Raw genomic sequence first — 26,864 nt, 5'->3', positions numbered from 1 at the left:
CTAAGATAAGAATGGTTGGGTTTTGGTGTTTTTTTTTTTCTTTTTTTATTAATTTAACCGATGGAGGCCAACCGCCTGTCATTGTGAAGGGTGGACACCGTACCGCCGAGGCAGAAGCCCAAAAGACGAGCAGCCTGAGGGCGCGAGCGCGCGCTGCCCGCCACCCGGCCTTAAATACCGCCCGCGCGCCCCGCCGCCCTCATGTGACGGGGGGAGGCCCCGCCGGGGCGGCGCTCCATTGGCCGCCGGGGCGGCGGCCGGCGATTGGCTGGCGTGGCCCTTCCCCCCCACCCCCCCCCCCTTTTCTCCTGCCCGCCCTCCCCACGTGAGGGGGGCGAGTCACGCGATTTCCGGGAACCCGTCAGGAAGGGACATAAACAAAACAAACCCCGAAGCCGCATGGAGGGTCCGGGCCGGAGCGCGCGGGGCGGCGCCCCCTGCTGAGCCCTGGCCGCCCGGTGAGTGCGGGCCGCGGGGGGCGGCGGCGGCCCCGGCCCCGGCCGGCGGGGGGGGGGGGGTGGGGGGGGGCTGCGGGGCGCCCCGGGGCCGCGGCTGCCGCCCCGCTGCAGGGATGGGTGGCGGGCGGAGCGCGTCCCGGCGGGGAGGAGGCGGTGTTAGTGTGTGCGCGGCGGCGGGGCGCGGGAAGGGGTGTGTCAGCCCGGCTCCCGGGCGCCGAGGAGAAGGAGTCCGGGGATTCTGCCCAGGAGGGGAGCGGAGCGGCGGGAGCTCGCCGCGCCCTCTGCTCCCCTCGCTCCGCGGCGGGGGGCGGTGTGTGGCTGCGGGAGAGCAGCTGTGCGCGGCGGGGTGGGGGGTGGGGGGCGGTGTCCGGCTCCTGGGGCCGAGGTTTCGGGCCTGGGGGCAGGGGGCTGCACCGATGTGGCTTGAGGGCGCGGCGAGAGGGGCTGCGGAGGGAGGCGGCGGGCTGGTCAGAGCACGGAGCGCGGGCTTCGCAGGGAGTTGTCAGCGTCCTTTCCAACCTCTATCTGTCAGGCGCGGCCCGTGCCTTTACAAGGAAAGCGAGTCGCGCAGCGAGCGCCGGGGAAGCGAAAGCGCCGTCCTGCCAGGGCAGACCGGTCGCGCTGGTTGTGTGGCTGGAGGGACGGCGAGGCTGCCCGGCGCCGATGCGGTCGAGCGCTGCCGCGCTGGGGGCCAGTCCCTGCGCTCTGTTGCTGTTCAGGCTCGTAGTCGCCTCCTTCGCTTTCGACCTGTTTGAATGCTCGGGACGGCCAGGGGCTGACCCGCCCTGGGTGCGGGGGGTGGCTTTGCTGGCGGCATGCCGGTGACCGGCCGGGCGGCTGCGGTCCCTGGGGCAGGCAGCGGGGCCAGAGGAGAGGGAGACGGGGGCGGGGGTCCGGAGCCGGCGGGCGGTGTGCGAGTGGCGGGGCAGGGCGGCGGGAGGGACTCTTCCCCGCTCTGCCACGGCGTTTTATGTAACTGGACTGGCCCGGGGGTTATGGAGCTTCATCGGTGAGCGGCAGCCCCGGCCGCTTCCGAAGGAGCTGCCCCCAGGTAAAGGCGTGGGGGGGAGGCCGCGGGGGCCGCAGGGCGGGGGCTGCCTCCCGTGGGGCCGGGGAGCCCTCCGCGCCCTCCCCGCCAGGCCAGGGCCGGGGGAAAGGCCGGCGTGGGCTGCGCGGTGCCGTGGCGGCGGGCGGGTGTTGCTCGGGGGGGGCCCGGGGCCGCGGCCGATCCCCTCCGGAGCGGCGGAAGGGGGTTTGTTTACATGTCGCCTCACCCTAGCTTGAAAGGGCCGCTGGGCAGGTGAGCGGCGTGGGTGGCGGCGAATGGCAGCGCGCGTGGCTGAGGAGCGAGCCACTGAGCGGGCGGGGAGGGCGGGGCGGGGTGGTGGCGGCCGGGCTAGGCTGCGCTCCGCGCTGGCTGGCGGGGCGGCCATGTTGGCTGGGAGGTGTGTTAGTGGGTCAGGGGCGGGGGCGCGGCGCAGCCCGGGGCGGGAACGGGGTCTGGAGAGGGGGCCGCTGGCTGCGGAGGGTGCCCGCGGCACCGTCCTTCTGCAGCGCTTTACCTCACGCAGTCCGTCGGTTCTGGGGGTCGGGCCACCGGGGTCCGCAGGCGCGGCCGAAACCGGCCGGCAGCCGGTGCCCGAGCACAGGTGGTTCCGGACCCCCTCCGAGGGTTCCCGCCTCCTTCTGTGAGCCAGTTCCCCCTGACTTGATTTACAAAATACCGGTAACTTCCTCAGGCCGCCTCAGGAGCTGCCTCTAGGCGTGTCTCTGGCTTTCGGCATCTCCCCACACGAGTCTTCGACACCTCTCCTGGTCTGGGTTAAGTTCATGCAGGCTTTGAGGCGGGGACAGCTTTGCCGAAAGCCTCTCATGTCACCCAGGACCGAAGCCTGAACTTTATTTCCCCTCCGTCCTGACGGTCCACAGTTTGGGCGTTACTTTACGTAACGATGTTCCTGGCGTGCCCTAATCTCGCCCCTGGGAGCTGGCAGGGTTTAACGCAGCCGGGCGGCACGGCCTGGCCAGCCCCCACACTGCTTCCCAGGGCACCCTCTAATATAACTGATCAGATATCAAAGATAATTTAATGACCAGAATTCACTGTGTCACGCTCCAGTATAAAACACATGCTCTTTTTCAGGCTTCCTCATGCAACAGGCTGAACAGGTTCAATCATTCAGCTATGCCAGCTGAAATGTTAACTTCCCGTTTAAGGGAAGCGTAGTCTTCATGTTGTTGCAACTTGAGGGTAACTTTTTGAAATCATGCAGTACATAACCTGCAAAACAGAATCAGACTCTGATACTGTCTTTCAAACATGATGATAAAAAGACTTCTGGTCTAAGGTCGCTTAACCAAGTGCTTCTAAGCTTCCTTGTGGGGAGTGTTAATTGTTATTATTACACTTATGTTTGCATAGTAACAGTTAAAGAGGGACAGACCCAAATGCTTTAGAAACTTGGTCGATTTTTATTTTTGGCAACTTAAATGAGAAGTCAGAATTTCGGGGGGAAATATACTGGGTGGTTGTTTTAGCAGGAAAGGTTTCCTGTAGAAATATCAGCGCTCAGTGACAGTACTTTTTTAAAGGTGTGAATAATAACTTGGAGACCTCCTACAGTGTTTTTAGACAGTGGTTTACCTGAGCTAAAAAAGAATTGTTCTGTGTTTGATGGGAATGTTAACTGATAAGAGAAATCTGCAGCAGAGTCATCAAGCCACTGAATATCCTTACTGTGTTTTTCTTAAAGTGAGTGACAAAAGAGCTTTTTGAAGGACAAAGGTTTGAAGTCCCTTCAGCCGCAGCAGGAATTAATTGGGAGTAAATAGAAGCTTCTGTCCGACTAATAGACTGATAGTGTGGTATGAATAAAGAAGTGCACTGCTTTAGATTCCTGTGACTTGCATGTCCATGTTGTGTGGTTTGTGAAGCCTAATTATAGTTGAAAATAGAAGTTTGATAAGGATATTTGGCATTTCATAAAAATTGCTTGAAAGTTGGCATTGGATTGAAAGTCAAGCCAAAAGTTTTCTGAAAATTGTAGATTTTTAGATCTTGCTATAATAATTTCCCTGGTTATATTATTATATTTTAAAAAAATCTTCTGTTTTTGAACTCTTACAGTGTTTTTTTTACTTTTTGGACTATTTTGACTGATGCGTTTTTCTGATTTGTTGCTGGTTTTGACATATGCTGTACTGATAAACCATTTCTAACAAAAGTATAGCAAAACATAGTTTACAGTATGAAGAGTAGACTAGATTGTGCCATTCCTTTAATCACAAGATTTTTTTCTAGACAGTATAGAATTAATTTTTTTCTTAACCTGAAAGACTTTGCACTGTCAGAAAAAAAAATACAGAAACAACCATCATGTAGGAATGTAGAATATTGCTGGAGATTGTAAGCAAAGCTGTGTCTAGTTTTGCTTTTGTTTCCTGTCTTTGCTTTGGCTGCACTCTGCTTCAGGGGAAATCTCTGGCTCAAAAAAAAGAAACCCGAATGTTAGTCTTACTGCTAATTCTCTCGTGCAAACAACTCTCCTAACTCTACAGTGGTATTTTAATACAGGTTTATGCAATTAATATTTTAAATATAAAAAGTTTTTTAAATTAATTGAAGTGTGTTAGTATAGTTCTAATAAGTTTAACTTGCTGCACATACAACTCCTGGCACTAAAATAATAATAAAATCTCAGTCTTTATTCCAGAATATACAGAAAAGCTAGCGCTTCTGGTAGGAATATATTATTCTGAGCATAGTTATAAATTATGCAGATGCAATACATTGCTTGTTTGGTTTGTTTTTTCTTTTTTAAAATCACTTTTTTTCTTCTGCCTCGTGCATGATGATCAATTCCTGGTATCTGCCTATTTGCTCACACAGCCGTGCTGAAGTGGAATACCCCTCCAAAGATGGGTAGCTGGCATTGAAGTGTTGTAGGGGTATTAATTCAAACAAAGAATGTGGTGCTGTATTCTTTTTTGTAATTCATCAGCTATTTCACCTGAGGTGTTGTGTTCGGGACTGGAGACCAGAGCTTCTGTTTAGTGGTATCACTTCCAGATCTTGAAGTCTGTCTGCTGTGGGCAAGTAGGATTAGAAAAATAATATAAGGGGGGGAAGGGAGGTCAGCAGACAAAAAGGAACGAAGTGAAGTAGCAGTTTCCCTCCTGAAGGGAAGAGGCTTAAAAGAAGTGAAACAGTCTTGTCTTTAGTTCTTTTAAATGGCAGTGCTCCATCAAACTTAGGATCTGTATGTCTTAAGCAGATATTGTTTGCACTTCAGGATAGAGAAAGCAAAGGGCATAATGTCTTAAAGACTTATGCTGGCATTTTAATACAAATACATCACTGAGAAGGTAGAGACTTGGTTTCTTTGGATGAGAGGGTGAATTAAGCTATGAGGGGTGGAAGCAGAAGACCACCTTTTGCAAGAGTATCTGCTCACCTGCTATGGAAAAAAAACTCAAAAACCCCACAAAAGAAAACTTAGTGTCTTTGTGGTGGTAGAGAAAAGTAAATGAATATTTTTAAGTCTGGCTAATAATTGAGGAAACATGTAGAAAGGAGAAAAAAAAAAAAACCCTAACACTCAAAAACAAAACTAAGAAGAATACATTCTGCATTTGAAGACTGCACTGAGCAGATTATGTTCTGTAATAGGAAACAAACTGGCACAAACTGTGGAAGGAGAAAAAAGTTCTAAGAGAAGCCTAGGAGAACTTCTTGCATCTCTAACTGTAATACTTCATAAAATGTCCAGATAGAGCAAACATTGCATAGTACATAATGATTCTTTTAAAATACATGTTATAGTTTTTGTGCATTCTCTGAAATTCAGAGTTGGGCGTTTTGAATGTTTTAGCCTGAGTTTGCCAGGCTCTCATGGCATGCTTTTTTTTTTTATCTGCATCAAAAATTTAACTTTGACAAACTGTGCTGTATGGTGCAGTCACCATCATGGAAAGTGTAATTGTTCGTGTGATGTATTTATAACAGGCATTTAGCTGCTGTGATAATAAGCACTGTACAATCAACAAAATGGTATAGCGATGCTATGTGTGCTTTCCAAGTTGTACAAAATACACATCTGAATTGAGACAGAAATAGCAACTTTAGTTATAGCTACAGCACAAATGATTCATACAGGTGACTGAGGAAGACTTTCAGAGTTGTCAAGTTGAAAGCTGGCAGTTCAGGTTTTCTCTTATAGGAGCATCTTTGGAGATAATGCATTGTCACATCAGTCTAGGGAAATGGCACGTGCGTGGTAACTGCCGTGCGTCTCCTTAATGCTGCGTGTTTCAAGTTTAGGTCCAGCTGTCTGCCAATTTAAAGGTAGTGCTGCATCATTAATGTCGTGTAATAACCCTGCCATTTGTTTGAAGTTCAGTCTTCCCAGGTGTCTTGGAACCACTGTTAAACTATTTTAAATACACATTTTCAAAAAGTAAATATAAATGCCTAGGGTTTTTATTAGAATTTGTCATAAAATTCATGAATTATTAACTCTATGAAACAGGTTTTTGTTTACTTACTGATGACTGATGGTGATTTTAACCAATGTATATATGCATGCCTCCATTGGTACCCCAGATCCTTAAATGTTAGATGAACATAGCAGTTCCTGAGACATCTTGCCCTTCCTCATGCCCAAATGAGGGAGAGAGCCTTCTCCCAGGAGCAGGGGCACAGCTCCGCACTGATGTGACTAAAGAATCTGCAGACAGAATCAAGTCAGGGACTGGTTCCTTAATCACCTTAATCTGATTTAACTGCAGGCTGCTGCCAAAAGGAGTGGCGGCACCCTGCCTGGTGCCTTGGGCTGTGTATTCCACCTTCAATTCATTTGCTGGGAAGCAACTACAGGATTTCACCTCTGTATCTCTGCATTTGGGAAGGGCCGATGTAAGGCATTAATGAAAATTGTCCTGAAGTAGAAATTCCTGCTGTATTTATCTTATACTGCAATTCTTGAGTTCTGCCATAGATCTTTCAGTTCATTCAAATCTGTATTCATTATAGATAATGTAACAACTGTACTATTTTCTTCCTCAGTCTTGGGCTGAGAGTGCCAATAATAAGTTCTGTAAAAATGGGACTTCAGCTGCAGTCTACAAAGTTACTTTCCTTTACAGTGAGTTCAGATTTTACATCTGTGCTTCCACATATGTCATTGACTTCTACTATACATCTTTATTTACCAGTTCATGAAAAAATGCTGGTAGTTAGGTGCGGTGATCAGGAGTCTTTTAATGAAGATATTGATGATTCTGGGAAATTCAGAAAGCAGTTGGAAGTAAGTCTGCTTTGTTGGGAGCATGAACCATGCCTGAATGTGCAGCTCCCTGAAGCAGTGTCTTTCTTTTTATGACTTCATCATGTTTCCCCTCCTCCATAGAGCTACCAAGAAAAATCTTATGTTGTAGAATACTTGACTAGATCCTAATAGGATTCAAATCACATTTAAATATTAATACTATAAAACGTCAAGAATGAAATATAAAGATAATTATGGGAACAATCAGATTAGCTGATATACTGCTTTGACCTGGGAGGACATATACTGTCATTCTTAAATTATCCTGTAAATTTAGAGCTAAAAGATCACTCCCATCTCTGAGATGGTAAAAGTATTTTGAATGCTTAGTCCTTTGTTTTGAGGATTTGTAAATGATCCAGAAGCTCCCTGGTCCTGACACTTGGAAGCGTTGGTCGTTTGCTACTGAAATCAGCGTCAGTACAGATTAAGTTTCACCCTGCTTTCCTAGTTGTGTATGAAACACATTGGAAAGGCTTAGGTGCCTGTTCTAACAAAAACATAACAAAGAATAACCTGTAAAGAGGCAGCAAATATTTTTCTATCCCCTTTATATTATGCAATGGCAGAACTTTGCCAGTCTCCCATGTGAATGCAGATGAGCGTGGTGGTCTGGTGTTGACGTCAGAGTATTAATCTGATGTTCTGTTGAAAAAGGCATCAATCTCTGCCACTCTGTATGGAAAGAAAGTAAGATATACTCAGGTGCAGATTGGTAATAAAGATTATCTCCTTCTTGCCTCTTTCTTTGCGTAGGAGAACATCATTTATTTGTTTTAAAGAACAGGCCCTTTCTCCTAGATCAGGCCAGATTGAAAAGCGATTTGGTTGTTCGTGCCATGTTCAACAGCGTAGGAAGGACTAGTTCCGCTGCGGTGTGGCCTTTGCTGGGTGAAGAGTGATAGAGGTTGTTGAGGCACGTTGCTCTGGGACACAAACTTAACTTTAAATGTCACTTTAAGATAAGTAAAAAGAGTTCCCTGGAAGTTTTGGAGCAGAAACAAAATACCCTCAAGAGGAACTCGACACACAGCCCTACAAAAGGAATGGCTTGCTTGGCAGTGGTAGCATGGTTTTACTGAGAACTTGTGTGTAACGGACTTGTAATTGTTGTTCTTTGTATTCTAGCTGCATTTTGAAAAGCTGTATGTTTTGATAAGTAAAGACTTTTCAGTAATGTCTGTTTTTACCACACTCTGATGGTATATATGCTGAATATAACAAAATAGCTGAGATATTATCTGAAAGTAGAAATAATCATGGGGATGCTGTCATGTACTGGTGAGAGGAGGGTTCTGAGCTTAGCTCCACTCTGGGAGAACACTTCTACTTTACTATTTATTTTTCAAAATGAGAGAATAAACATAGCTTGAGTAGATTGCATCAAAGTCAGACTTAAGAACAATGCTGAGTGAAGAATTCTGCTCAACAAAACAAATATATTTTAACTGATAATGCTGAAAAACTGTACGAGTATGATGGTTCAGTTTTTTAATTATGCTCTTCTAATGCTGCTTTTTTGTTAGACACTTTTTATGTGAGGGTAGGGATCTTGCAGGCAAGCAAGACAGTAAGAAAGGAAAATCTTGGAGACAGTGTGGTTACATTAGATACTAAGGTTTGGTACCATGGATTATTTTTAATTTATTTTTGTACAATATTGTTCTTTACTTCCTGTTGCTTATTTTATGAGTCTTTTGTCATACTTTTAGTGTAGAGTTACTGATGTTTGTGCTAAGGTGCTTGGTTTTTTACAGCTCTGTTTTTCCTTATGTTGCTAAAAATGCAGGATTAAGCAGAATATGAGGCTTGGAAGAGTATTTAGATATACATCTGAAGTAGCGACAGGTCTATAGAAACTACTAAACTGGTAAAATTACTAATAGATAAATTGGACTAATTTCAACATGTGCCTTACTTGAAATTACTAGAGAAGATATTTCATTAGGCAACTCTGTATTTGACACAATTTTTAATTTGTTCTGTTGGGGAAGTCCGTTCCCTTCCTCTGTTGCTGAACGGTGAGCATGCTTGCTGTAATCCCTCTACCACTAGATGTTGCTATATGAGTGATTGATATAATCTTATCTGGTGCTGGATGGATTAATCTCTTAAGGAAAGGAGGAGATACCACTGAAACAGTATTTCTGCCTATTTTGAAATTAGTATTTTGAGATGTCTGCCTGAGACATTTTTAGAATTTATTTGCTCTGTTACATTAGTCATAAAGATTTTTTTCTCTCCTGTATACCCAGCAGTATGCTAGTCATTATTTCTAATTAGGCAGGCTTTTCTTTTCATATGTCTATAGAGCTTATGCTCTCAGTAGTGAGGAAAAAGGCAACAAAATATAACTGAGCCAGAAAGGTTTTTGCAGGAACTTTGTTCTGTAGCTTCTGTGGCTTTTCATTTGATGAAAGATGGCAGAGGAAGAAAATTGCTGTACATTCAAGCATGAGAAATAATCACTTTTGGGGGGAATTTTTTGTCTTCACTTCGGCTGTTTTTTAAGCACTACCTTTTTGGTGAAGGATTACTTACCTCCTTGGGGGTTTGCTGTGTTTATTCTACACAGAAGTCTACAAATAGAAGAGCTCCATCAGAGTGAACTGAAGTTCTCCTAAGGAAAAATTTAATTGCATGGATTGTGTAAACTCACTGAGACTGAAGTAAAGCTGGAAAGGAATCTACAGGTGAATAAAACAAAAAGTTTGGAATTGGATTTGGAGAATCTGGGCTTGGAAATGCCTCAGGTAAGTCTGTTAATGATTTTATTTGCTTCTGTAAATAATTCTGATTCCTTAGTTCAAAAAAAAAAAAAAAAGGCAAATTTGACTGGCATTAGCAAGGAGAATTTAGAAAATATTAAATGGTGTATGTTTTTTAGGGTCCCAGTAGTGTCTATGGATGAAGCTGTGCTGCTGTTCTTGGTATTTGTTCACACAGGGAGACTCAGCAAAGTTGTCGTCTTGATGAGGGTGGATGCCTGGAGAGCAGCCTCTTATTACTGCAGTGATTCACACATCAGCACACTGAATGACTTTCAGCAGTACAGTGTTTCTCCCTTCCCAACCCTCAGGGCTAATGTGTCTAGAAGAGAAATAGAGGTCTGGAATTAAATGTAGCAGAAAGCCTTGCTGCCCATTCCCTGCATGCCCAGTCATTCTGCGTGTTTTTTCAGAAAGTTCCACTTTATTCTTGAGAGATATAACACTCTTGATTTAGTTGTAATAAATTTTGCTTTTGTTACAATCTCAGATGGAAGTTTTATGTGTTCCGATGGTTCTAAAAACAGGCAACACACTGCTTTAGTACAAAATGGTTTGTATTAGGGTGAAGGCCCTGCAAGTGCGTAGAGCCTATTGATACTCACAGATCTTGCCAGTACTCGCTTTCCTCTTCTACAAATGCTAACATTTCCCTAAACTTGGCAAACACATGAGAATTTCAAACCAACAAAAAAGAATGAATGAGCAATGCTCTTGCAGCTATATGATGAATACAAATGTGTCCTTTGATTAGAGCTGCATGTTATTAGCTGCTCTTAAAGCATTCTCTTGCTCTGAGAAATTACATGCTTATCTGTGTAGGTAAAAACCTTCCAGATGGAAGTAAAGCACAGGTTCAGAGACTTAGATGAAATGGCAATACTCTTTATGTTTTGTTGAAGAAAATAATACGCCTTTTTATAACATGCTTCAAATGTCAGTATCAATTTTGTTGTAGCCCAGTGTGAGTGGAATGGACCCTCCTTTTGGGGACGCCTTTCGGAGCCATGTGTTTTCAGAGCAGACTCTGATGAGCACGGACCTCTTGGCAAGCAGTTCAGATCCAGACTTCATGTATGAACTGGTAGGTCATCTTTCTGTGTGTGTACATAACTTCCTCTCCTAGACTAGTACCCTGAGTTCATAGTAGTAATAAGTAATAATAGTAGTAGTAATAAAGGTGTATTTGTTCAGGAATGCTAGAAGAGTATTCATTATTACTAGCTACTGATTAGGGAAGAGCCTAACTGCTTGTCTAGAAAATGTGATGCTTCCTTAATAGACGCTTGTTAAAGCTGGCCATCAGGAGAGGCTTGATAGATAAGTATCAAATAGAGCTGTGTTGATGTTATATAATGGTGCTTGAGACTGTTCCTTACAATCTTTTCTGCAAGAGCAAGCAGCTATATGCTACTTCACCCAAGCTGTGAATGCAGGGGAAGCAAAATAAAAGTTGACTCATGAGCTACTTATACTGGAATTCTTTTTTCTTTCTTTCTTTTCTTTTTCTGCATCAAAAGAGAAAGGTAGCTCACAGTCATTAATTGATCATGTTAGAATGAGGTTTTCCATAAACTGGTAAACTTGGACATATTCTGTTAAGCACATAGGAAAGATTGAGTTAGATTATTAGAGACTAGAACAGCTTGCTTGTGATGTCTTTCATATTTAAAATACATGGATGTTGGTACTAGTCCAGTTCCTGATGACCAGATGAATTTGCAATAGCAGGAAAAGGATCCAGCAGCATTTGACTTGTATCTTTAGCAATCTCTTCAGAAGGATCTGCTGCTGAAGCACATATGCTGGACTTCATGCTGACCCTCAAAAGAAGCTTTTAGTTGGAAGTTGAGGTATCTACATATGTTATCACTTTCTTACACTTCACTGGAATTGAATTTGCGTACCAGATTAAGTAGAGGACAGAGATGATTGATAGGTTTTTTTTATTAATTTTTAACTTTTCTTATTATGCACAGGACAGAGAAATGGACTATCAGCAAAGCTCCAGAGACAACTTACTTTCAATGGAGGACTGCAAAGACCTTGAGAACTTAGAGTCTTTTACGGACATCCTGGACAAAGAAGCTGCTCTCACCTCAAAGTGGGAGCAGTGGGACACCTACTGTGAAGACTTAACTAAGTACACTAAATTAACCAGCTGTGACATCTGGGGAACAAAAGAGGTGGATTACCTGGGCCTTGATGACTTTTCAAGCCCATACCAAGATGAAGAGGTGATAAGCAAAACACCCACACTGGCTCAGCTTAACAGTGAGGACTCCCAACCTGTTTCTGATTCACTCTATTACCCTGATTTGCTCTTCAGTGTAAAACAAAACCCTTTAAATTCTTTGTTACCTGGCAAAAAAATTGCAACCAGAGCAGCAGCCCCAGTCTGTTCCTCCAAGAACATTCAGGCTGAGGCACCTCTGTCGGACTGTGTTCAGAAGGCAAGCAAACCTGCAACTCAGCCTGCTTCCAGTACACAAATCGTGGTGAAGACCAACGTGTACAATAACGAAAAGGTGAACATTCATGTTGAATGTAAAGACTACGTTAAAAAGGCAAAAGTAAAGATCAATCCTTTACCACAGAGCAGACCAGTGCTGAGCCAGACACATGCTGATGCATCAAAGGAAAACACCTGCTATTGTGGTGCTGTAGCAAAGAGACAAGAAAGAAAAGGAATAGAGTCCCCACATAGTCACAGTACGCCTACTATTTTGCCTTTCAAAGAGACTCAAGAACTGCTCCTCAGCCCGCCCCAGGAAACCCCAGGGCTCATTGTCGGGGAGAGCAGTCTTTCTGCCAGCACATCGGTGTCAGATTCTTCACAGAAAAAAGAAGAGCACAACTACTCTCTTTTTGTAACAGACAGTTTGGGTGAACAGTCAGCCAAAGGAGACCCTGAGGAAGATGAAGATGATGAGGACGATATTGAAGATGAGGACCATGATGAAGGATTTGGCAGTGAGCATGAGCTGTCTGAAAATGATGATGAGGAAGAAGATTATGAGGATGATAAAGATGATGACATCAGTGACACTTTCTCAGAACCAGGTACCAGCAATGTTGGGCTTTGTTAACATGGATGTTGATGGATTTGTCTGCCAAGTGGGAAAGAATGCTTTTGAATGATTTATAATTACAGATGAGCAACACTAATCTTAAACTATGAACTTTCAGATTTTCTAAGTGCATTGCAAAAATGTAATTAATGAAAACTATACAAGGTTTCTATTTTCCTGTTTTGAGAAAAACTACATAAACTGTGTTCATGCAACAAAAATAATGATAAAGAATACAGGCAACCTAGCTTGGAGCCTAAGGTTATAGAGCAACTACCTGCAACTGTCTTCTTTTTTGTGGCTTGATGATAGATAGTGCTTCAGTAGGTTGCTGTTTTTAATTTATCCAGAGTTCTATCCCTTGATAGCTGGTATGAAATCATAGCCTGGGTGAAATAATTTCATAATTACGTAAGTCCTACTGTAGATACAGTTTTCCACAGAAACTAAAGAATATCTACCACTGAAACTAATAGAACCATTTCTCGGTGGTTTTCATCAGTAACACTTAGTGGGTCTTCAAAGGATACTGAGTACCTCTCTTCTGCATGTAGAAATGGAGCCTTAACAACAGAAATAAGTTCTAACCTTCATCCAGAAGGTAACAAAGCGGTAACGTTGTGTAAAAATAAAATCTGAAGGGAAAGGGACAGGACTGTAACCAAGTATTAGTTTCATTGTAAGAAGTATTATAATATTCACATTTTTTAAATGCTTTGTAGTAGAGTATAAGAATTAAGGTATTCAGACATATGGCAATATGTAACTTCAGGGGGGAAAGCAGCTGAAATTCTGCCTTTTTAAAAACAGCAGCTTCCCTAAAGCTTGTCAGTATTTGTCATAATGAACTCTCAGATTAAATTATTTTCTAAGTAGATTTCCTGAGTTGGCATTAAACTTATTAAGCATTATGCCTTTATGTTACTTTTACTTATACATAACACATTTCTATTAGCATTTTAAAACCTCTTCCTCCCCTCTTCTGAACTGAACTCCCTCTACTTTCTGGAGCTTTGAGTAGCTATTACAGCTCTGTAATGATTGCTGTACTGCACAGTGCTGTGCAGCCCACGGAGGCATGTTGCATAGAAAGCCTGGTAACCTTGAAAAAGAGATGTCGTATTAAAATACTGGTATTTCAGTTGGTGGAATTACATTAACTATTTGCCGTTTGTTAAAATTTTACTGACAGGCAATCGCTCTTGCCTTTTAAATGCAACTACATTGTGCAGTACAGTAACTGAGGAACTTGGCTTATACAAGCTTGCTAGAACTTAAAGTGAATAAAGCCATTCACCTTGAGTATGGTGATACTAAAGGTTTTACCATATGTTTTGATTATATTAGAAGATAATGTCTCCAGGTATTTTAATTATGTCACTCTGGTACTTTGTGTTGCTTTTTACCTTTAGAGTAAAGGTAAATACTATGGATAAAGTTTCTAAAAATAGGCATGGCACAGGAAGATTTAATCTTCCATAGTACTGAAATAAAAATCAGTTGATAAACTTAGAGTGAAGATGTAATTTACTGAAAGGGCAAAAACTTAATAGCTATTGCTGACCCTCTCTTGTATTTTATACACAGTTTGCTTTTGTTTATTCTTCTTCATGTATAATTTTGGAGTGCTTGGAGTACATGGAATGCTTTCTTAAAGTGTTAGTGTTGTCTGAGGAAATACTTAGATATAGTGAACTTCGGGAACTTGGAGAAATAACTAAAAGTGTGACTGGCTGTTGGGCAAGCTTGGGCAACAGTGTTTTTATTATCACCATGATACAGATTTATCAATTTTAGTTGCCTGCAAAGGAAATTTATTACGGCCATTATCAGCCCAGGCCTTTTCTAGCACTTAAACTTTTTTTGCTGTTACTAGTATCCTTTTACCTATCTCATTTAATAGAAAGATCTGTAATTGACTGCTGCTCCCATCAAGTAGTAAAGAGATTCCAGAAATGGGAGATGCAACAAGTGATTCAGTTTTCAGCAGCACTGGAGAAGAGATAGCTGAAAGGGAAGCATGCTTGTAGAGACATGGAGATTGTTTAAAGAAGTTGCATTGCATCTGTTCTGAGCACCTGGACCATCAACTGGGGGAAAGAATACTCATAAATGGTTTGACAGAAGTCAGTATGATTAAATGGTAAAGAGAAGGATTTCGCTGGTTTTGGTGGGGCTGTTTTTACTTTTAATGTGGGAAGATGCAGTAGTCGTGTCTACTCTGTTCTCTGTTTTACTTAATTTAACCTTGGTGAATTTAAACCTAAAACCATAGTAAGGGATGTGAACAAAGCTTTTTAGGAGGTACTTGCAAACATCTTGAAAGGTAAATACAAGAACCCTTTCAGATCTCTTAGAAGCCCACCAAAGAAAGTGATGAGACTGCTATATGATCTTTGCTAAGAGGAGAATTCAAGGAAGATTAATAGAGTGCAGTACAGCTAAACAGATTTGTTGCACTTCTGTACATTACAGACTAGGTTTGGACATTGTGCACTAGATTATTCTATGTAACTTTAAATTTACAGCAGGTCAGTGTTAGAGTTGCAAGGCAGGATGCATTAAGTCAACATAATGTAAGTTGCTAACTTAATTATAATTTAAATAAGCAAACAGGAAGTCTTGATTTTTAACCTGGTACATTTGTACACATCAGGTCTTACAGAGATTTGTTTTCATCAGTTGGCTTAATTCTGTGTTATCATGAAGATGGGCTAAATTTATACATATCTATATAATGAGTTACATAGCTTGACATGTTTTTTCAAGTGGAAAATAAGTGGGTTTTTAAAGAGTATTTTGATACTTATGTCAAACAGCATTTGGGTAAAATGGAAGTATAGTTAACAATATGGTATTTGAAACCATAATGTAAATTGTCATAATAATTTTGGCTATACAAGAAAAAATGTTTTATAGAGCATGTTTCATTGTTTGATTTGCCTTTAAAATAGTCTTTTTAATAAGTAAATGCAAATTTACTTTTAAAAAGTAAATAATGATTAGAAACAGAACTTTAGAACCTATTTTATTCTTCTGCTCACCTAACTTTCATCCATACTTTGAGTTATGAGGTGAGAGTCAGACCAAAGCAAGAAAGTTTATTTTTCCTCTTTCAACTGGTTTTTCAAGTGCAAACAGACTAATTGAATGGACTGTTTTAAAAAGAAGAAAGTGTTCTTTGTGCTACTGTTAAAAGATGAAGCAGAGCTCAAGCAGATCGGGTCAAGGCTTGTTAAACTTGCAGTCTGTTCCATGGTTGGCTTTTCTTTAAGCTTCATCAGTGTATGTGATGTTTTGAAATGCATTCTTTTTTAAGTAAATGTAAACTATTATATAGCATTTTAGTACAAAAGGTGATGCAGTGGTTTGGGTTTTTTTAACCTTAGAGTAGGCTGTCTTTATTTGCTAAAGCATACATAGGATTTTGAAAACTGTGGTTTGTGTTTACATAATTATGTTATAAATACGTATACAACGTGGATAGTGGCGTTACAGCTTCCATGTACTTCATGAACAGTTTATTATATTAAGTGCCTCATAATATAGCTCTAAAACACTGTGTAGCTTTACTGTGAATCATTTCTCTTCATCCCACTAAATAGGTAAGAAAGAGATGGAACAGCCTGTGTCCAGATCCCTTCAATTTAGATGGTCTTTTTTTACGGACTTTGGGTCATTGCCCTGATAACAGAGGCCCCTTCCTCTAGTCTAATAGAGATGCGTGGTTTGATTTATTTCCCGAAGATACGCAAACTCAACGAAGAGCAGAAGTTGGACTCAATGATCCTAATGGGTCCCTTCCAACTCCAGAATATTCTATGATTGAATAATTTTTATTTCTTTATTAGTCTTCTTGTAATCTATCTTTATTATCTGCTTCTCTTAGCATGCTATTTGATTAGAGATTAATTAAAATGTGGAGGCGAGTTAGGATTATGTTCCTGTAAATTCTTGGAGAAAATTATAAGGATGGAAGAACACTCTCCAAACAGCTGTTGTCTCTACTCTGCAGTGGTAGGATTGTGGGGGAGAAGAGCAATAGAGCTTAAGGGGTCAAAGAACATAAAGGGGCTTTCAATGCATAAATAATTTGTCTCAACTAATGAAGCACCATCACTAGCTCAATGTCTATCCCTGGATTTAAGTCAAGTACCCAGTTGTAGCTGACGCTGAAAACCAACTCTATTAGATAATATAAAACAGGCCTCGTCTGTGGTTTTGCTCCTAACTTGAATATTCAGTCCACTGTTAAAGGGCTAGAAGCAGTTTTGTCAACATTATATAAATAATGCAATGCATCCTTTTAGGGTATGAAAATGATTCTGTGGAGGATTTAAAAGAAATGACTGCAATATCCTCTCGGAAAAGAGGCAAGCGAAGATACTTCTGGGAGTACAGCGAGCAACTGACACCATCACAACAAGAAAGAATGCTGAGACCATCTGAGTGGAATCGAGATACGTTACCAAGTAACATGTATCAAAAGAATGGTCTCCATCATGGTAAGAAGAGTCTTAGTTACAAGTGAAAGTCTTTAATTGTGACACCTTCGGTAGCCAAACGCCCATCCTTGCAAGTGCTGAGAAGTTGTGTTTTGGCCATGAAAATAAATCATTAAAACACTGTAGGTCTGTTGCTCAATTAGCAGAGTTCTGCACAGTGTCCAAGGAAGGCACAGTGAACATACAGTAGTAACTTTCAGTGTGGTTTCTTTCAGAGGAAAGTGGATGAATTGAGAATTGTAACTTCCAATGCCTTTCAGTAGAAACCCCGAGTTCAAAATTTTTCTCAGTGCGATACTGTAAACATATTGGATGGGTTTCTTGACCAGTATTTGTTCCTTGTAGCTGTTAGTTTCAGTCTTGCTTGTGTTAGAAGTAAGCTGGAAGCGATCTGAGATGCAGAGTTCACATTAACTGCAGTATGAACTAAAGGACAAGCAATAAGGCGTAACTGTCTTTCTTTGCTCCTCCCTACTTGTTTCTCCCACCTATATGAATGCAGCACAGTGAAGCAGTTACTCTTCTGTGAATAAACTATTTCTTTAAACTACCCTTTTAGAAACTTAAACCAATTGGTTTAATAACTGTGGTTTATTCCCGTAACTTTTTGATGAGCAATTTGCTGTACTGCACAGATGACTAACATCACCCAGAACAGACCACTCTTAAGAGTAATGTTTGTTTTCTTGTCACAGGACCTCTTTGGTAGGCTGCTCAACTTGATCTTGGCTTTGGAGGAGAAAATGAAACCAGCTTCCCTGGTTGTAATGTTAACGTTCCCTTACAGTTGAAAATTACTATCTTTAATATGGCAGTTTACCTTCTGTTAAACCAGCAGATTTTTTTGTTGTTGTTTACTTGTATTTATTCAGGGAGGAAAACTTTTTTTTTAATCTCCTTAGTTTTTGTATGCTTACTTATCTTGTAGTGAAATATCAGTATGTAAAGTCCCTATCACTGCTGCTTCTTATGAAGGCTTATATCTATACTTGTTCTTAAACAACAAATAACCAAACATGCCTTGAGGACTCAGTCCCACCAGACACTTGGAGGAGCAACTGACCTTTAAGTCAGGTGCATATGTAAGGGATTTGTAGGATCAAACACTACTTAGCATCCAGAAGCTACAGAATATAACACGTGCAGGGTTTTTTTATTTTCATATACAGACATGTACTAAGTTCATCTACTACCTCAGATAAATCATGCTAAATTATCAGCTCTCTAATAAATATTTCTGGAGCAGGTTTTTTTCATGCAAGTGTCTGGAACAACCGGCATTTTCAGTAGAAATCTAGAAAAAGACGAGTTGCAGACCATCTTAAGGAATAAAGATTTTGTTTCGACCACATGTTTTTCCTCAAGAAAACGAGGCCTTAAATAGCTTCACATACCTATAAAAGGGGTTAACTAGCCTTTATGTCAATCATTTAAACTCAGTATCACTGAAGATCATTTCAGTACCAAGCCTCGACACTCCTTCCTAACACAGAACTTCAGCAATAAGATTATTTAGGAATTCAATCAACTTGAGCATTCAAGAGGATATACTGGCTGAACACAAGTTAGCAAGTTACAGCTGGGGCAAAACAACTCGGTTTGGACTTGTAACATATATTTTTCAGCACAGTTGCGTGTATACTGTCTGTCACATCCAGTAGCCTGGCCAGCAGTATTTGCTCTTATCTGATCTGGATGTAATATGAATTGTGCTAAGCAGTTTGTCTGGAAATGCTCTTTCTGTTGTGAGAGGCCATAGGGATCACATGATTCCAGTCCATTCTCTTGTAACGAACAAAAGAACTTAAACTGTGCCCCAAAAAATACATATTTAAGAATGCTTTTTCACAGGTTTGTGTACGTATTGTGTCACTTCGCAACCCAATTTTCTGCATGTTTAAAACAGGAAAATATGCAGCAAAGAAATCACGGAGGACTGATGTAGAAGACCTGACTCCCAACCCCAGAAAACTTCTACAGATTGGTAATGAACTGAGGAAGCTGAATAAGGTGATCAGTGACCTGACGCCAGTCAGTGAACTTCCTTTAACTGCCAGACCAAGGTCAAGAAAAGAAAAGAACAAACTGGCTTCCAGGTATATATTAGATAATACTGCATGGATGAGTAAATTTGGATTGCTACAACTGTATGATTAAAGTCTAACTAATTTTTGTCTCAAGAGATCCTGCTTCATCATGGCAGTTCCTGCAATGGGCTAATTACCAGTTTGTCAAAAAGCAGGGCAACTGGCACTTTGGAGATGTAGTTTGCCTGTTCCCTAGATAATGATGTATTTCCACTGGAAGCTGGCTTACTTAGCTGCCGGGCAAATGATTGATACAGTGATAAAATCCACAAGTGTGAAATGTAAGCAAATATAGGTAGCAGAGTGCTTTCAGTGAAGGTGAGTGAGTAGATAGACGATTTTGTACATCACAGCTCTGGGAGTGTTGGTTGATAAGTTCTGTGGCAAACAAACAGATGCTCTGAGTATTCTGGAATTTTTGTTAGTGTTCTAATTCTTCCCCTCTTCTTACTATAGGGCTTGTAGACTAAAAAAGAAAGCCCAGTATGAAGCCAATAAAGTAAAACTCTGGGGTCTCAACACGGAATATGGTAAATACAACTCTTCACATCTTAATTTTTCTTTTGTTCAGACAAGTCTGTGTTTTGCACCATCATGTAACCTGGGTCATACCTGGCAGCTTAGAGAGAAAACAGGGTTGGTACAAACCCCAAAATTTTGTTCATACAAAAGCAGTCCACTCCATAAATTACATGTAAATTGGGTTACCTGCAGTGTTGAGCTACTTTACAGATGTAAATTACTTAAATGTATGCATGTAACGTAATTATTTTTTTAAATATGTTTACAGATGTAAACTTTACATCTTAATTTTACAGTAAGTGTGATGTGACACCTTTGACACTTACAGATAACTATTTGTGGACAACTGCGGATCTCGTGCTCCAGGGGAGTATGCTGTAAATCTAATCTGGGTTTTTTCCTTTGCAGATAATTTACTGTTTGTGATCAATTCCATTAAACAAGAAATAGTTAATCGGGTGCAGGTACCTAAAGATGATAGAGGAGTCAGCATGGAACAAAAGTTGAACGTACTTATTAAAGACACACTTGGTAAGCAGTAAACTTAATGTATTTGCATGTATGTGAAGAGATGTATAATCCACAATATGTTAGATTGCAAACAATTTCTGAAATAGAGAAAAGAAAAGAAAGGAGAACTTCCTAGTTCGTTTCAGTTGTCTGTGCCTTTTGGTTGGTTACTAACCAAAGTGTTCGTTGGCTTTGTATTATAGGAATGTGGAAGTGCATGCAATGAATAGTAACCTTACAGCACATTTTCTTACTCTCCCTTTTTAGGACTACCTGTAGCTGGACAGACATCAGAATTTGTGAATCAAGTTTTAGAGAAGACTGCAGAAGGAGATCCCACTGGTGGCCTTGTAGGGCTACGAATACCAATGTCAAAAGTTTAAGACACGACTTCTGCTGTTCTCATCGGTCAGATTCTACCTGTGTTATCAAGTACTTCATTGTAAATTGCATTCTGGTCTGCATGGCAGTTTAGCATTATGTAAACACTTACAATTAGGTTCCATTGTTTTTAAATAACAATGTAGTAAAACAAATCAAAGCATGATATGAAATGCTTAATAGCATTTTTGGACCATAAACCAGATAGTTTGAAAGCTGCTTTAAGCTTAAATACAGAGATGAGGATTCTTTTTAAAATTAAGTTATCTAGGACCAGAATATATCACTTTTGTTTTAGAAGCAAAAAAATGTTTTTGCTAGCAAAAATTTTTAGCATTTGCCAGACATTGTGACAGGTTTATGCTCCAAGTAAAATAAGAGGAAGCATTTTTTTGGTAAAGCTGTCAATTTAGGGAGTCTTTTGGTTTGTTTGTTTTGCTTTGGTTTTTTTTCCCAATAATTGGATTTTCTTTTGTTGTTCTTAAAAACCAGTAAGCTTTCTTTGCAACCATTAACTTGTACATAGCACACGTGGCATTAGAGCTAGTGTGCCATATAAGATTTTAATTTTCTGAGCTTAATATAGTATTTAAATGTCTGTGCAAGCAAGAGAAAAAAAAAGTATATTCTTTGTGCCTTGTATTTTGGGGGGAGAGCTATCAGTATAAGCTGGTAAAGTTTTGTATGAAGAAAACCCTGAGGGGAAAAAACAAGATGTATAGATGGTAAGATTATAGGTTTTAATGTATTTGTTCCAGCTCTTAAAATTTTTGAATGTATATAGGAATATGTTGAAAATGTAGATATATGCCACAGAGTCTATGTATTGTATAAAAGATGGCTCTAGAAAACTCAATTTCGGTACTTTGGCCGGAAGAAAACAAATACTTGCACATTAATGCGATTGTTTATTTTTGTACCAAAGACAAATGCAACTGATATGGCAAACTGCCAGTCTAAGTAAAGTTTTGCACAGCTTATATGATACTGTACTGAATGTAAAAACAAATGAAAAAAAAAGAAAAAAAATTAAAGGTCAGGGTTAGGGATCTTACTGAACTGTGAATTTTTTTGTTTGGGTCCAATTATCTACAGAAGGAGCATTCATACATAACAATATTATTTTGCTGTTCTTGTAGTTCGCTTCCATGGTAGATAAGTTGGTGGCCGTCTCGGAGTCTTTAAATCTTTTTTCTCTGCACTTACTGTAGGAGATTTTAATATATTTGGATTTTAGTAAGGTATTGGTAAAATAGTTTTCGAGAATTTAAAAAAAATATTTAGCTTGTTGTAGTATACTTCCACCAAACAACCAAAATAAAATTATTTTTATTGTAATGTGTATATATGTAAAGAGAAAAAAGAGCTACAAATATCTAATTCCTTAGTTGCCACTTTTCCAGTTGATGTATTATTATGCATGTGATGTTTCCAAGGATCAACACAGGCTTCAAACAAAACAAACAAAAAAAAAATTTATAGACTTTTATATTTTTGTACAGGTATTTCGAAACTAGCTTCTTCAAACTTATATGTGACTTATTCTTGTTAATTCAGTAGTTTCTATGATTGAGGAATATTAACAAACAGTTCTTATTTGCTTTTCTGCTAATAAGAGTTGGCTTTGTAGTCAGTGTTAACGTACAGATTAAAAGCTTTAGCCTTTGATGAGAAAGTCCTTTATCTCAAGGCAAGATCATTCTCTGGTTTCATGGACCCCCCCCTCTTTTCCTCCCCGTTCTTTCTTTCCCTATTTAAAGATGACAAAACACTGTTTACTGAAAATAGAAATACCAAATATTTTCAAATGTAGCTGCTGAAAAAAATGCAAAAGTCCATGAAGGCTTTCTCCCCACTCCCTTTGGGGAATTTCTCCACTTCATTTCTAGTTTGTCTAAGTTTGTTTGTACTGTGATTCCTTTTTGTTTATAAGTAGATTATTTTTATATCCAAGCTTGTACTATAAAAGTCTGAATCGGTAATAGTGCAGTAAGAGTGGCCGATGAAGGTGGCAGTCCTGCCACATACTTGCACACAGCTTGCTTTGTATCTAAATATTTTGGAAGACTCAAAAGGGAGGAGGAGGCCAAAATACCACTACTGAGCTGTACAGAAAGTCTTTCCTACAAGAGACTGAACAAATACCCAGGGCAATTTAGGCAAAACTTTGTAAATCCACTTAAGACTTGCAAAATCTGAGTGGAATGTGGGTGTTTTTGTTTCAGGTGTTTTTGTTGTTAGGGTGAGGTGAGGGTTGGCTGCTGCTTTACACAGTGGGTCCGATGTATTCCTATTGTAATTATTGCCAATGTTGCAGTTATTCCGGAGATGCATACGGCCCATAAAACCCCGACAAAGAATGTCTCTTGTGAAGTTAAGTCCGTGTCTACACCAAGATTTGAATACTGTTGTTACTTTCTCGTGAATGGTGTTAATGCACTGCTCAGATACGAAAGGTTCTTACGCTATATCCTAACTGTGTAGACAAGGCAGCATTTCTAAACATTAAGAGAGCAGTTTTGCAATTGGGTAAAAACTTCTGTGACAAATTAAACTGACAAGGTATTAAAAAGCCCCTTTTTTACTGCTCAGAAATACCGGGCAAATACGACTTTATAGCTTTTTATTTTTGTCTGAAAACCAGAATATGATTTTGGTCTAGCATTTCAAAGTAGACTCTGAATCTTTAGTGAATTCCATACCCTTGCATTTCAGTGTTTTCTATGTATTATTTTAAGTTAAAGCTTTTAAATAGTTGAGCTTTTTAATGTTGACACTTTATTTTGTACCTATTTATATGTATGTATATCTTAGAAAAGCACTTTGTTTAAAAAAAAAAAAAAAGAAAAAAAAAAAAAAAAGAAACTGCGTTTTATATGATTCCTGCCACTTGCTGCTAACTCTGGGCTGGTCAGAATGCTGCAGCGATACTTGATATAAATAAAACCTGGCAGTAAAATGTAGAGTAAAGATAAGACCTTTTGCTGGTTTAACTTTATCATAAAGGTGACATAGGCAAGCTGTGCAGCTTTACATTTTAACCAGGGGACTCTGTGGCATTTAAACCGTCTAGAAATGGTTGTACTTTAATGCCAGTAACAATCTGCTTCCTCTAGTGTCATTAAAATATATACATTTAGTGTATACTTATCACAAACAAAAATCTTATAAGGCTATAAAAACCAACAAATGTACATGTTCTGTTTTTTGGCAATTGTGGCATGCATTTTTGGATGATCTTTAGAGAAGACCATTTTCTAAAGATTTTCAGTGTTCATACATGGTATGTGGATCTTAATGAAGTCCTGGATTTTTTCGTTTGTTTTTGAGTGTAGGCATTGTGAATATTCACTTTTAATCCTATATCCAAAAACAATTATACATTTTTGATTTAATACAGACAAAAGCTCTTCCTTTTTCTGATACACTGGATTCTCTAGAACTTGTTTCCATATTAAAAGCATGCTGTCATAACTGCTCTTGTTGAGATCTCGTCAGTCTGAACTTAGGTGCCACACTTTGAATTGATGGACTGCTTGTTCTACTGTACCATGTATGATTCTTGTCCTTTCCTACTTCCTTTATGACAGATGATGATGTGGCTTTATATTGTGCCTTACTTGTACATCTAGAACTAAATGTTTTTCATTCCCTCTGAACTCTTCAAACCTAACCCTTCTGAAATTGAATCAGAACTGATAAAAGCATCCTGAAGAAAGTCTGGATAGATCTGATTTCAGTTTCTCTCCATAGTAGTCCTTTTGTATTTATATGGAAGACCAGTTTTTGAATGGCCTTGCAAAATGTGGGGGTGCTCATGAAGGGTGGTTTTTTAGCCCTAAACCCCTTTTGCTAACGCTTCCTTTTATGGTTTATTGAACACATTTACTGATACTTGGTGAGTACTTTTTTTTTTGGATGAGAGAGACTTACTACTAAAGCTATGTTTACGTGTGGATGGGCTGGATTTTCTTACCATACCAGTTGAAATCATTGTGATTTAATGAAGTTGCATTGCTGTAAAGCTGATGTGAGAGTCAGGCTCAACTGTGTTCAGTTCCTAATTCTTTATAGATAGTAATTTCTCCACACTAAGAGGGCCAGGAAAAAGGTTTTTTTAAAATAAACAAACAAACCATAAAATAGATGAAGGGTCTTTTAAACTAACCTAAAAGCAACCAGGCACTTCTGAAATACAGTGGTGTCAGTTTTGATTTTATTATAAAAAGTTTCCCCCCCCTAATATTTATCTGATATTTGCCTTCATTAATAAAACAGTTAGCTTATTCACAGATATAAAGACTGGATGTGCTTTTGTTTTCCATAAATCATTTAAACATACCTATTTTTTTGCTTTATCAGGAGAATTTCAAAGGGTTGTATACAAGTTGCCTTCAGCAGAAATAGCAAATGCAATTCTGTTCCTCAAATGTGCTTGCTAGTCTTCCTGAAATTCTGTTGAGGCATAACCCAATTATGTACAGTGAATGTTAGGATCTGTATTTGGCCTTGAGACCTGAATTTTAAGAATGCATCTAATCATGATTTTATTTTCTTTTTAAGTTGGAGGCTTCAGTTGGAATTATCCAGTTAAGTGTGCTGCTAGATGTGGTCTTGGCTTATTGACACAGCCTTGCACACAGCTGAGGTTTATTTTGTTTACCCCAGGGATCGTGTGAAGTACATTTCAAACAGTTACTGCTTCAGTGACTGATTCTTCTTGTAACTGTATTAAGGGCATTAGTATGTTGAGAAAACACCACTCTTGAATATCTCCCAATATAAACTGGGATTCTTAAATGTCATTAATGAAAGATGGCACTTTTAGGCTGTATCTTCTTTGCAGCATACAAAAATGTCTCTATCTTTCTACAATTTACATTTCACAATATGCCATGTTTTTTCCCCCAATGCTTCTAGCATGATAAGAAGGTGTGTGTGCGCACTGAATTATAATCCTCAGCCTCATAGACATTCATGAACTTCCACAAGAGCAAATACTGACTATGCATTTATTGTCTTTCTAATGAGCTGTGGAGCTAGAAGTGGAGCCAGAGCTTTTTTTTTTTTTTTTTTAAATATAAAAAAATAAAACTCCAAACTTTTTAGATAACATCAGTGTTCAGAGTTTTTCTTGAGTTGGGTATCTGTGTAAGTCAAATTTGGGTGAGTTAACTAGCTACTGTAGGGAAAACTTCTGGATTGGATTTGGTATTGGCAAAACCACACTGCCCTATCACAATCTTCTGATTAAAAAACAGAACCTAGTAGTAGCAATTTTATTAATCTTTCTTATAATAATGGATATTCATACGTACTGATTTTAATTATCTGTCCTCCCAGACAATTATGTCCAAGTAAAACTTTCTGCTCAGTATTTGTGGTTGGGTGAACTCTTAAGGCTGATGGCACATGCAGATGTAGATGGTCGACAGGCAAAAAAAAAAAAGCATTTTAAACAAAACATGGCATCCTGTTTTGCCTATGCTTAGGGTCATGATTGTAATGCTGTCCTTGATATTCTATAATCAACTTCCAACTGGAGCTTAAAAAAACTTACTGAAAGTCTTGTCTCTGTTAGAAAATAAATTTACCTTGTTAAAAGCATGATCTGTTAAGAGTTGCAATGTTTAATGTTGGTTAATAGTTGTGCAGTTTTTTTTTTTTTTGAAAAGAGGCACAATTAAACTATTGACTTTGTTTACTCTGTCACCCTTGATCCCTAGCACTTCTATTCAGATACCAATTCATCAATGTATGCAACATCCTTTGTAATTTAAAATAAAAATTGTGGAGGAAATATTGTCTTGAATCATTGTATGTGTGGAATGATAGCGAAGGACATGTGGTCTGTTGAAGTAAATGCTCTGAGCCTCCTGGTCTTGTCAGCAACTTTCCTTTGGACAGGATCAGAGCTAGGTAAGGAAATAACTTGTTTTCTCCCCCGGGGTCAGCACTCACAGAAACAGCTGCCGTGCGAGGCTGCTGGGCAGCGTGGTGGGACCATCAGAACTGGGACTGCAACCCAGCAGGTCCTTTGCCAGGCTTTCTGCCGTGGAGGTGGCCTCCACCACCTGCCAGCTTAGTCCAGACGGGCTCTGTCCCACAGCACTGCCCGAGGGGGAGGCATTGGTGGAAAAAACAAAAGGACCGTTGCGTTGCCTCCCCTTTCCTCCTTTCAGGGGTACAGAAGGTAGCTGGCGTTCCCTCAGCCTCCTCACATCTACACCAGCCAT

General features: G+C 40.1%; 1 protein-coding gene across 2 annotated transcripts; it reads left to right on the top strand.

Annotated features, from left to right (window-relative positions):
* Positions 1-345: 345 nt before the first annotated feature.
* CREBRF (CREB3 regulatory factor) lies at positions 346-26,428 on the top strand. 2 transcript variants are annotated; one of them, XM_033005738.2, is made up of 9 exons: positions 346-458; positions 9,360-9,537; positions 10,511-10,636; positions 11,532-12,615; positions 16,934-17,128; positions 19,035-19,224; positions 19,672-19,745; positions 20,146-20,268; positions 20,515-26,428. In XM_033005738.2, exons 2-9 carry the CDS (start codon positions 9,529-9,531, stop codon positions 20,628-20,630), a joined length of 1,917 nt encoding a protein of 638 aa, XP_032861629.1. In that variant the 5' UTR covers positions 346-458; positions 9,360-9,528; the 3' UTR covers positions 20,631-26,428. The 2 variants fall into 2 exon arrangements, with proteins under 2 accessions (XP_032861629.1, XP_042646009.1); XM_042790075.1 differs by lacking the exons at positions 346-458; positions 9,360-9,537; positions 10,511-10,636 and adding an exon at positions 11,240-11,405.
* Positions 26,429-26,864: the final 436 nt, after the last annotated feature.

Source organism: Tyto alba, unplaced genomic scaffold, assembly GCF_018691265.1.
Source record: "Tyto alba isolate M040663 unplaced genomic scaffold, T.alba_DEE_v4.0 Super-Scaffold_17, whole genome shotgun sequence".
Lineage (NCBI taxonomy): Eukaryota > Metazoa > Chordata > Aves > Strigiformes > Tytonidae > Tyto > Tyto alba.
Note: the sequence above shows the minus strand (reverse complement) of the source record. Positions and strands in the feature narration are given on the sequence as shown.

Bases quoted from the DNA above. Each gene is read 5' to 3' on its own strand.
- CREBRF (XM_033005738.2), top strand. The intron at 10,637-11,531 runs GTAGGTCATCTT...TATTATGCACAG, and splicing joins CAGACTTCATGTATGAACTG to GACAGAGAAATGGACTATCA. The intron at 19,746-20,145 runs GTAAATACAACT...TTTCCTTTGCAG, and splicing joins GGGTCTCAACACGGAATATG to ATAATTTACTGTTTGTGATC.